At 42.8% G+C, this 12,289-nt stretch overlaps 1 protein-coding gene across 5 annotated transcripts in view; it reads left to right on the top strand.

The window, feature by feature from the left end:
- The window catches only part of ASTN1 (astrotactin 1), a 299,188-nt gene that overhangs the window by 102,722 nt on the left and 184,177 nt on the right, over nucleotides 1–12,289 (top strand). For all 5 annotated transcript variants that reach the window (XM_072830739.1, XM_072830737.1, XM_072830738.1 and 2 more), the window contains exon 2: nucleotides 7,852–8,039. In XM_072830739.1, coding sequence (XP_072686840.1) covers nucleotides 7,852–8,039 — 188 coding nt within the window. The remainder of the gene's footprint in view (nucleotides 1–7,851; nucleotides 8,040–12,289) is intronic.

Genomic DNA, 12,289 nt, shown 5'->3' with positions numbered 1-12,289 from the left:
AATCCTTACTCTGTAAGTTGACAGAATAGACTGAGCTAGAAGCATCCCAGGCTCCAAGAGCAAAGTCTGATTTGAAACATCCACAGAGAGTTATCCAGTTGGCATGCAGAAATATACTTAGTTTGCACCTGATTTGGGGTATAACTAGAACTAAGTGTCATGTGTGGTTTTGGGTCATGGAATACCATGGTCACAGCTGGGAAGTCCTTAGAGACCCTCTGGTCCCATCATTTGAGGTTGAGAAAAGTAAGCTCCAGAGAGATCACAGTAGCTTTCTTCTCCCAGCTCCACCATCCAGTGCTCTGTTCAACCTGCCATGCTGTTTCTCATCACTGAATCATTACTGCTTTGAGGCACTCTTGTTTTTTTGAGAGTAAATGTCAGCAAACAGAGGAAATAGAAATTCAGTTTTCCTTCTAGTCACAGGTGGAACTTTCTCTTCCATATCTGTAAGTCAGGAAGGTTCTAGTTACTTGAAAAAGAGGTTCTTGAAATGTTCAGCCATTTTGCTACAAAGTGTTTGCTTGTGTAGCTCTATGGCCATGGCTCAAGCCACGAGGTGGTAAGAAACCAGCCCCATGGCAGACAGTGAGTTGAACAGAAGAAGCACAATGAGAGTCCCATTCCCCGTTGGACTCTGAATATCTGAACAAAAGAATTTTTTGGCTTCATTGTCTCCCATTTTGTCGTTTGCCAAGCTAGGCCTCCATAGGCTCCTTGGACTTCAGGCAAGCAATTGGTGTTTCTGGCATCTGTGCCGGTTGAATCAGGCCCAGCAGGGCACCTTATCTTATGTGTTTCCCACTCTGGGCTGTGGGATCATATCACTTCAGAACTCCATTCCAGATGGTCCCTGTGGCAAAGGGGTGTAGAGGCCCGGCCAACACAGCCTGAGGGACCTCGCTTCTCTGGCTAGTCTCCTTTTCTTACTTCTCTTGACTTTGTCCTTTCTGCATTCTTCTCCTTTGTCTGCTCTTCATCTGTCCCTTATCTTTCTTCACAGATGGCCAGGACACTAATGTGCTGCTGTCATTATGTTACAGAACAAGTTGGGGTCTTTAGAGGCTGTCGTTCCAGAGACATTAAAGACTTGGGTCACGTTTGATACCAAGGTAAAGATTCGCAGGATAATTAGTGATCCTCTACTGTTATTAACCCCTGACTTAAGCAGGTTATTTTCCTACCAAGGTGTTGAAAGTTAATACCACTGTTAATCGTTTCAGTTGGAAGACCATAATGAAACCATGTGGGAACTATGCCTACCATCAATATCTTTCAGACTCCAAACTTGGGCAGGTGGTGGCGGGTAGGAAGGAAGGTGAAAGAGAATGGAAGAGAGGGGTAATCATATCACTGGCTTACCTATGGTTGCCTTCATGGAAGTCACTGATGGACAAGCCCCATTTGTTATTCTTAGTTTGGGACAGTTGGTTCATCACTGCTGAAGTCCTGAGCTTCATTCAGTTCCATCACACCGGGAAACTGAGGACAGCTGCTGATGTAGCTCATGGTGGAGGGAAGGCTAGATTCCATTTTTAGAGATGATCCCTTTCCCTTGTAATTTTTTCATAAGGAATATGGGGTTATTCACAATATCACACTTAAGAGAATTGAGAAATAACCAAGCAAAACTGATAATGCATAGATTACCTCCCTGACAGCAGGGAGTTTCGTGGTAGTGCATTTTATTTGTCTTCCAGTTGATTGAGTTCTTCCCCAAGCTCTGCTCTGGAAAACCCCCTCAGAAGCTGGGTGAGATTGGGTTTTGGGGAAGAGTTTCTAAGATTAACAAAAAGTTTGAAAATCCTGATCTAAACAGGGTCTTCTGAGAGTCAGTAATGGCCATCAGGGGTGTCACCCTTGAAAGATTGCAGGGTCAGTATATCTGGTTCCCTGACACGAGGCTGAGAATTGACAAGCTAATTCTTCCTTCTGGCTTGACCTCACCACCTGAGCAAACTCATTAAGGCCCAGCTGGGTTCAGTTTGAAACCCGAACTTGCCAGGAGTGAAAAAGGGGCCTAAAAAGCCAGGATTACCCTAAGTCATTCCGAGTTATTCTGTGAATTAAGGGATTTTTGAGAATTTCTCCATTTCAGGTCCACATTTGGCTTAAAATTGCCAAATTTTTTGAAAGAGGGCATCATGGATCTGGTGTTCAATGAAGTTGTCTTTTGAGGAAATTCTGATGCTACCAACCATGCTATGTTGTCTTAACAGCTCAGTTCAGGGATGTGCCACATGGTGGGGAGAACACCTAAAGAAGAGACGGGGTACTTGGATGGGATGAGGAAGTTGTTATGTCTGGTAAAGGAATTTTGGTAGCAAGCATTGGGTATTGGGTATCCTAAGCTAACCCCACAAAAAGCACTACAAGTTCACAGCACACAAGCTAACGTTAGATCAATGACTAAGGGGGCCCCTGGGTGGCTCAGTCAGTTAGGTGTCCAATGCTTGATTTTGGCTCAGGTTGTGATCTCAGGGTCATGGGATTGAGCCCTGTGTTGTACTCAGTGGGGAGTCTGCTCAAGATTCTCTTTTGCTCTCCCTCTGTTCCCTGCACCCATGTGCACTTGTATGCATGCATGTGCTCTCTCTCTCTCTTTAAAATAAGTAAGTGAATAAATAAATCCTAAAAAGAACAATGACAAAGGCTAATTTAAAAGTGATTTTATCTCATTCTCCTCTGTGCTTTTCCCCATCCCAGATTATTCTCTAGTGTGTTTGCTCTGCTCCCACCTTCCTGGTTCCCTATTACATGCAGAAGTTCTAAGATTTCTTCCTTAGAGACCACCTATCTGCAACCAACATGAATGAGAACCTTTCTCACCAGCCTGAGGTTCAGTCTGGAAATGGGCCTGGCTCTTAAAGGCTCTGATGAAATCAGCCCAAACCCGTCCACCCTGTGCTCAGAGGGAAAGGGGAGGTGGAATGCCAGTGAGCCCCGAGAGAAGACTGGACGTTGTTTGGCACATTGAAATTATCATTTGTCTAAGTGGTCATGTGAAACACACTGTTCTGGACTTAGAATCATGGAATGTCAAGTTACAGAAGGGTCTTGAAATTCATCTATCCAGCTCCCTCTCCTACAGATGAGAAAACTCAAAGCTAGGCAGCTCATTCAAGGTTAGCCCAGAGCGAGGCCTTCTTGAATTCCAGTTCAGTATTTTGGTCACTGCAGAACATAGGATCAGAGTTACTGTGAGACTGGGATGAGTCCAGTTGGTCTGCTTCTCTCTTTCTGGGTCTTGATCTTTCTAAATTGTGGCCTCATTTGCTTCTCTGCTTAATAAAACCATGGGTGACTTTCCATTAGCTTAGAACTCCTTAAACTAGCATTCACACCTTTCACAGTTGACATCAATCTACATTTCTAGCCTCAGTGGGTCCTCTGTGATTCCTCTGTACAAACTCCACCATTCTGCCAATAGGCATCATCCTGCTGTTTCTTTGTACACATTGTTCTCCTCCTCTGGAGTCGCCTCCAGCCTCTCTTCCCATTATAGCCCTTCCTATGGGTTTATGTCCAGCTGGGTGCCACCCTCTCAACTCAGCACTGCTAATGCTGCTTAGAGTACTTAGTCATGGCCATGTCTTCAGTTGCTTGCTAAATCAAAGGCTCCTTGAGAACAGGGACCATTTGGCACAGTTTGCTGAATGTGGCAAATAGAGTGTGCTCCAAAAATCTTCGTTGTATACAAGAATAAATGGCATCCTGGTGTTTGTGTATTCCAGGCAGTCCCAGAATTTGGGAGGTGCTGAGAGATGTGAAACCTATTGTATAGGGGAAGAATGGACATGCTAAAAGTAAGGACAGCCTTACCTTTCTGGAGATCTCAGTCCCACAGTGTGATGGTGGCTGTGGCTCCCGTCCCACCCATGGTATCTTGAAATGGTTGTGAAGATTTCTGTTGGCACTTGATTTTTTAGCACATGGTAGCAAAGGCTCTGTGTGCGCCTTATCTGTAGACCTCATGAAGCCTTGTGCTAGAGTAACTGTCACCTCCCGTCTGTGCTTCTTGGAAGTCTCAGGGAAGGCTTGGTAAAGCAATTTCTGAGCATTGCTTCTTGAGATATTCTGTGAACATCTAGACCATCGTGATTATGATGATGTTTCAAGCTCTGATCTCAGCCCCTTTGGCGATGCAATTCACAAAACATTTACTGCGTCCTGTGGTTTTTCATTGGTTGACCTAGGGCAGATACGGCATAAGTAAATAAGTTCCTGGTGTAGCATTTTAGCCCTCCCGTGTCAGATCCTGCCAGGTCAGGGAAAAAAGCCAAGGAAGAAGATATCATTCTGCAATAATCTTTTTAAAATATTTTATTTATTTATTCATGAGAGACACAGAGCGTGAGAGAGAGAGAGGCAGAGACACAGCAGAGGGAAAAGCAGGCTCCATGCAGGGAGCCCGACTTGGGACTTGATCCTGGGTCTCCAGGATCAGGCCCTGGGCTGAAGGCGGTGCTAAACTGCTGAGCTACCTGGGCTGCCCGATTCTGTAATCATCTTGAATTTCAAAAATGACAGGTGCCCTCCTGGACAGGCATGGTGCCCTCCTTCCTTCACCCTTTACCCTCTACAATGAGTCTGGCCTGGGCTGAACCTGGATACTACTGTCCATGGGGATGGGCATGAATAACTCACAAAGAGATTCAGAACACTGGCCTGGAAGCCAAGGTCAGAGAGATTCTGTGCTCTCAGCACACCTCCCCGAGGGAGCATTTTGTCAATACCCCCAACACACCTGTTCTTTCCTTGGTAGAAGAACCAACACTCCTAGAACCCAAGAGTAGAATGCCTTCCTCCTCAGAAATTATCCTGGACTGCCAGTAGGCATGGGTTTCCCTCTGGGCTGATGAAGATATTCTGGAATTAGAGTGGTGACAGCTGCACAACTTTGTGAATATACAAATATATTTTGAAAGGGCGAATGCTATGGTACGTGAGCTCTATCTCAATTTAAAAAGAAGTCATGGAATGCTAAGACTTTGCACAACAAATTAAAATATTGCAGCACAGAAACTCCTAAAAGACCACACGGACTCCATACTCAAGTGCTTTTTCTCTCTGTGCCTGCGTATGGGTCATGCCATCTGGTGTGGGTTGGGGGGGAGGGGATTTGATAAGTTTTATCCCCTGTTTTGTATCATGCTGGCATAACCTTGGTCTGAGTGTTGACTCATCCTTGCTTCCACAGTTAAAACAGAGATAATGAGCCTGGCCTTTTTGATGAGGGTCTCTCGGGAAATTAAAAAAAAATCAGTTTAAGCGCTTTAGAGTTACGAGGTGCTAGATTCCTTCTAGAGAGTTACAGGAAGGGCTGAAGTGGCACCCACCCAACGTGTGTGGAATTAATTCTGGGCTGGCGAAGAGCAGGTGTGGGTAGGAGGCTGAACACGTGTTGCCCTGGGTGATTTAATTAGGGTGTTTGGTGCTCTATTAGGAGCTGTTAGTGCTCGTGATTACTGTCCGTGGTGAGGAGATTGGTTTCCACTGCAGTGGAGGGAAGGGACTTGGGGGAGGGGTGTGTTTCCCAGGAGGAACCTTCTTGGTGCTCAGAAGTGAAGGCTTGACTGGGGGTTGGGAAGGGCTTGTGACGGGAACTTGCAGTGACCGTGCCTGGACTGCTGGGAGGCCCACCTGGGAGTTTCTCTTCACCTCCTTAGGGGGAAGGCCTGTGTCACCTACCGCCTCACTCAAAAGATGGGGCTGTGCCTATGGAAGAACTAAGACCCAGATGCAGGGGAGCTTCACTTCTCACACCCTCCACCCATGGCAACTTCCTGGCTGCCTGTACCGGTCACTCTCCCAGCATGTGGGCAGCCTGCCCTCCCACTGGGATGCCTGAGTGTTCCAGGTGATTGAGTGAGGGGCCGAGGATGAAAGGGAGCTCTGACCATCTTGTCCCCTTGTCATCCTACTCATGCTCATTTACTCTTCTCCCTGGGCTGGAGGTTGGAAGGGGTAGGGAATACTATCTGTGTCTTTCAGGGATAGGCTAAGGATCTGTGGCTCATATGAATTCTTGACACTGACTTTACCCTGAGAAGACCAACCAGTATTCTTCTTTTTCCTCCTCCTTCTAGTTCTCATATCAGTGTCTGAATGTCTTCTTGCCACTTCTCTACCTGTTAAAAGGAAATCCACTCACCCTTCCAGGCCCAATGCCAGTATTTTCTTCTGAAAGGCTACTTTCCCTGGGTGGCTCAGTGATTGAGCATCTGCCTTTGGCTCAGGTCATGATCCCAGGGTCCTGGAGTAGAGTCCCACATTAGGCTTCCCTCAGGGAGCCTGCTTCTCCCTCTGCCTATGTCTCTGCCTCTCTCTGTCTCTCATGAATAAATAAATAAAAAATCTTGAAAGGCTACTTTCTTCCCTTTCTTCCACCCTCAACATAGGCAAGCCCACTCTTTCCTTCTGCATTTCCACATGGTGTCATTATGCACACGATGTAACACCTCCCACATTCACATTCACTCAGGGTGGGTTGCTTTGGAGAACTTGTTGAGGGACTCATTTAATTAGTATCACAGTGCCTAGAACAGTGCCTGGTGCATAATACATGCCCAATGTGTATCTGTTAAGTAAATTAATGAATAAATACATAAGTAAATAAATAAAGTAGAACATAATTTGTGCCCTCCTACAAATAGTGAAAGATATTTATAAACTCCATAAATATTTAAAATTGCTTCCCTCTTTATGGTGTGGTACTTGATGAGAATACTATTCTAAATGTGTCTTATTAAATCTTTTTTATATCTATGGAATTATTTTTTTGGTCAAAGGTGATAAATTTTGGGATAAGACGACATGCCTTTTAAAAAATGAAGTTTTATAAAGCAATGCATTGCCAAAGTGTGTTCAGCAGAATATTAGTTCCCTAGGGTGGTAACAGTTGTTAAGGAAAAAAAATGATATGGGGGACAAATGAAGTTTAGGAGAGGCTAGGTTAATCGGGTCTCTCTGTGGTGGGATGTCTCAAAGCTCCAATATGATATTGCTTAGGAATGTTAGCAAGAGAGACTCTTAATAGCATGCTTCTGTAACAGCAGCTTAGCACCTTAGCACAGTGTGAAGTATGTAGCAGGGTTTTGGTCTTTGTTATTAATTGTTGATGATAGTCTAGTGCCTGGATCTAGAGCCCTGAGAGCAGGGGAGTGCTTGTGTCTGTGATAAGGACCCACTTCTTCACCACCTCCTCCCCGTGTACCGCCTCTGCTCTGCAAAGATGAGAGAAAAATTAAAGGGAATTAAAACATTACCTGCCACAGCAAGTATCACACATCTCCAGTGGGCTCTGCAGCAAATGATTGTGGTTTTAGAAATATCCTGTCAGCCCCAGTGGCTCGGCAGTAACCTCAGGACTGCTCCGGACGTGCCCAGTTCTCTGCACGATAATTACCAACTCTCTCCTTGGTAGATTCACTGGTGTCTAAGAGTAATTGCTAGGGAATTCACATTTTCAAATTTATAAGAGGCAAACAACCTTGTACTTACTCGAGGGGTTATCAGGGTATTCCAACTGTGCTGGGTAAAGGATGCTATTGATCCTAGAAATATGGGGAAGAATTTGAATTTTCACCTTGGTGTTTTTCTCAATGGGTGAGAGTCTAGCTCACTAGCTTATGGTGCAAAGACCCATGGGGGATAATTCTCTTTTTCTCAGGGCCTCTTCCCTTCCTTGAGATTTGAAACAGCAGTAAACCTGACCTAACTATAGCTGAAACCCTTTATTGTCTTTAACTGCAGCTGGCAAATTGGTACCATTGTCTAGGAAGAAGAGGAATAAGACTCAGAGTGGTCCAGTCAGAAGTCTGACCTGTGCCTTTGGTGTTTGTCCTCTAGAGATCTCAGGGAACACAGAAGACATCCCTCTGGTGCGCTGGAGGCAGCAGTGGCTGGAGAATGGCACTTTGCTTTTTCACATTCATCACCAAGATGGTGCCCCCAGCCTTCCTGGACAAGACCCAACTGAAGAACCCCAGCATGAGTCAGCAGAAGAGGAACTGAGGATCCTGCACATCTCTGTCATGGTAAGAGCAGTGTGGCTCTAGCCTCTCAGGCCGTGTCTTATGTTATCCTGCCATTAAGAGCCTTGGGGCCATAGACACAGCTCTACAAAACCCACTGCACAATGATCATTGATCATGTTAATAAGTAAATTTCCCATTTGTGGAAAATGTCTCCGCCTATGGTGAAGTAAAAGTTGCAATTATTTCTATGCCATTACCCAGCTGTTCTCTTTGGGAACATGCCTAGACATGGAGTGACTTTTACAAACAAGAGACAATATCAGATGGGGGTAGTGGATTGTCTTAGAAAGGGGTTATTCAACTAACATATCAGAATATCTTAGAACAGTTGCTCCATAAATGTCTGCTGAATGATTAAATTGCCCAGCTGCTCTCTGCTACCAAGCCCTCTTCTCTCTTTTCCCGGCTGGGAGAAGGTCAGCATTTGGCTTTCTCACCTCTTACAACAAAGGGCATGTCAATACATACTTGCCCTTCTCTGTAGACTAGCTCGGAATGTCACCATCAGCATCTTTTCCCCTATTCGGAAATTTGAGGCCATGAGAAAATTAGAAGATTCTTCCTAAAATTCTAGGAACTTGTGTTTTAGAATCTCACTCAAAAATAAGTGCTAAAACGACCGGCAAGCATTTTGTTTGGTGGTGCTTTGTTCACTAACATATTCTTAGCACTTAATGTATTCACATAGTTAAGGCTTAATAAATATTTGTGGAAGAAATGAAAGAATTTTCTGGTCGAGATAGAAAATGCCTGTTTCGCTTGTGGTGTGTATTTTATATATTAGTATTATATTAGTAAAACCAATACATCATTTGCTTCTAGAGTAGGCTGGAGAGGTTGGCCTGATACTTCATGGGACATATTACCAGAAGGCGTGGGTTGCTTCATGTTTATGAAACTCCACAGAACACCAATCTAGGTCTTGGTCTAAACTTTATCTATTACTTTGGTACCAGTGCTACATGCTATTTAGTTTTGTGTGTATCAGATTGAGAGAATCTGAGCACATTTTAGATATATAAAAATTTCCATCACCCAAATATTTGGCATTGGAACTCTCTCCATAAAATCTCTGACAAAATCTCAGAATGTAAGTCTTCCACTGCTTCCTCAACTGGTGTTCCTGTGAATAACTGGCTTGATAGATTACCCACATATACACAAGCTACTTTATTTTTAAACTACATGGTCGAGAAAAGAGTCCTTGAAGAGCAAATGGTAAGCCTGTGTGTAGATGTGTTAGAAGGCCGGCAGGTAAGTGAGATTGTTATGCCTCACATTTACAAATGAATTGAGGTTTATAATAAGGCAGTTACACTACTTGTACATCCTTAATTAAAAACTAGCATTTCCTCTCTCAGGAACATTGTCTTCTTTAATGTAGCTTGTAGTTTCCAGAGAGTGGTAAGACCAGGCAAATCAGCCGAATTAATGCTGGCATTGACTGGAGTGACAGGCTTCGAGGTCACGTTGTCTTCACATTTATGATATGGTCTGATTGAAAAGACAGGCACAGCAGTGGACTTCTCACCAGCCATTCACATCTCCCCGTCATTGCGGAAAACAGTCATTGTCGTGGATGGTTTTTGTTTTGTTTTGTTTCTTTTGGTCTAAGACCATTTCAAAGAATGAGTCATCACACCAAAGAAATGTTTAGGGTTTAGAAAAGTGTATAGAGATTCCCAGGAACTAATATTGGGTGCCATTGTGTCTGAAAGAAAGACCCTGAGTACAGGTGGTTAAGACAGTCAATGTGTCAGAAGGTGTGTTGGTGGGAGCTGGGGGAGTAGTGTGAAGATCCATGGAAAGATAGTCTAAAGCTGGTCCTAGTTGCCACCTCGCATCTTACTGTAGCAAGGATCCTACTTTCTGTCCTCAGAATGATGTACTCCAGTAAGTTTTCTGGAGAAGTATATGTGTGTGCATGTTTGTTATATATGTGCATATGTGCATGCATGTGCGTGTGTATTCACACATGCATGCATGTTTGTGGGGGTGGGTGGCCATGAAGATAGAAATGCACCAATCAAGGATGCTGAAGGATTTGAGGACATAGTCTGTGCCCTTAAAATATAACAACCCCTTTGAGAATCCCTATGTTACTAAAGCTTTTTTTTTTTTTTTTTTTTTTTTTTTTTTTTTTTTTGAGGCCCTCCTGGGCAAGGATTAATGGACCATGGGCACTGAAATGGAAAGAGAACAAAAGTCAGCCTTCAACCTGTCTCTGAAATCTTTCCTTCATATGCTACTGGTCACCCATGGCAGACCAACAATGATGTTCTGTCTTCCAAGTAAAATGGAAGAGATTATTCCTTCAGTTTTACTTCAGTTTATTCTGTTATATTCACTAAGCTAGAGGGGAGAGAGGTTAAAAGTGCATGGGCAAAGGCTAGGTGTAGGCAAGTCTGGTGTTTGTGGTTTGACCTCTTCTATGTGGATAGGCCTACATCTCCATGAAAAATTCAGGAAGGCCTTTGATTTCTGTAAGAAAACAGGAATACCAAGGTAAAGTGAAGATATAAATACTCCCTCCCATCCTTGTCAAAGACAATGTGGTCAGTGGAGTCTCCTCCAGCCCGGCTTGCCACCTTCCCTTGCCCCATTCTCATTCCATGCCAGACACCCTCACACATCACCTCTCCTATCCTTAACATTCTATTGTAGATACATTTCAAAGTCTGAAATTGTGTGTCTGCCCTCAGCTCAGAAATCAAGCCTGAGGGTATCCTGTTTGAAGACGTCACTCCTAGAATCTCTGATGACTTCTTCTTAAGAGACTGAGGGACTGGTAGACTTTATCTGATACCCTTTATACTATATCCTTTGGAGGTAAAGTAGGCAGCCATTTGAGGCATCGGGAAAGAGAGCATTATAAATGTCAGAAGATTTTGCAGTCCTTTGACTAGTAACACTGTTGGGCAGCAGAATGCACTTACATGAAATTTTATTACCCAAACCCTGTTAGTTATGAAATGACAATAGCAGAGCTATTTTTCATTAACTCTAACGATCGATACTGATGCGGTTTTCTGTTTGGATCCAAATAACATAATTTGAAAAAGAGAAAAGTTAAAGTGATTATCAAAACATGAATACACCCAACCTTTTTCTCTCTTGTTGAGAAAATGTATATTTAAAAGCTTAACTGGTAATTCTAAATATTTCCAATATGTGCAGAGGGAATTAATGGTTCTATGAAAACCTTCAGGTTTACATTCCTCTCATTTTGTATTTACACTTTTCTCATCCATATTGCTCAATGCAGGGACCACTGTTTATTTTTATATTTTGCATTTACCAAGTTTAGTTTTAAACACAAAGTATAAGTAATGAGAGACTGAAAGGCAAAGGAAAACCGTTTTTGTATCCATATGACACTCCATGAATGAGAATTGGTGAGTCCTCTCTTACACTGTGCCCACTATAAATATACCATCAGCAAAATTGTGGGCTTGCAGAAAACCAATACCTCAGTTGGGAACTTGGCAATTTGAAACTTTGAAAAACCTTTTGCTTTTCTTATTTTTCAATCACATCCTAAAATTTTTGAATTATTTTTTCCAAAGAGGTACTTTTTCCCTCCTGAAATCTTATATTATTGCTTTGAGGGTCAAACAATGTGTTTTAACCTCCTGCACGATTCAAACTAGGCTGAAGAGATTTATTTTGAATTTTGCAAGATAATTGACATTTAAAACTACTGAGGTACACAGGGATACTCTTTTGCAAACTCTTGAACAAGTGAAAGCAAAGTCATCAAAAGAAAATTGATGTGTGAATTTCAATCCAGAAGTCAAAGAATTTTTCAGCTATAAGCAAACTGTTTACCGCATAGAAGATCAGGTTTTAATACAACTTTACATTAGATATTCAGACTCTGTGGATTTAAATTTCCATATTGTACTTTTGCTAATTTACCATATGATCCACATTTTTCTTCTTAAAGTATGCAAAAGAATTGAATGTGCATAATAGCATTTTAATGTATTATCTATATATTTCATCTTTGTAATTAAACATGGCAGTGTTAATAGACTTCCTCGATGCATATAGGTTGGTTAAATACATTTTTTCACAGTGAGTAACCTTTCAAAAATGCTTCAGTTTGATGTATATATTTTGCAGTCATAACTCCCACCAGTAGATAATCTTTCATAGTTCAACCCTTCTTAGGCACAATTCACAATTGTGGAAGAAAAAGAATCTCTGAGTGTTTGTCAATCTCCCCGATGACTAGAGCCCTTCACTGA

This window comes from Canis lupus, chromosome 6, assembly GCF_048164855.1.
Source record: "Canis lupus baileyi chromosome 6, mCanLup2.hap1, whole genome shotgun sequence".
NCBI classification, from domain to species: Eukaryota; Metazoa; Chordata; class Mammalia; order Carnivora; family Canidae; genus Canis; species Canis lupus.
This window is presented reverse-complemented; position numbering and strand designations above follow the sequence as displayed.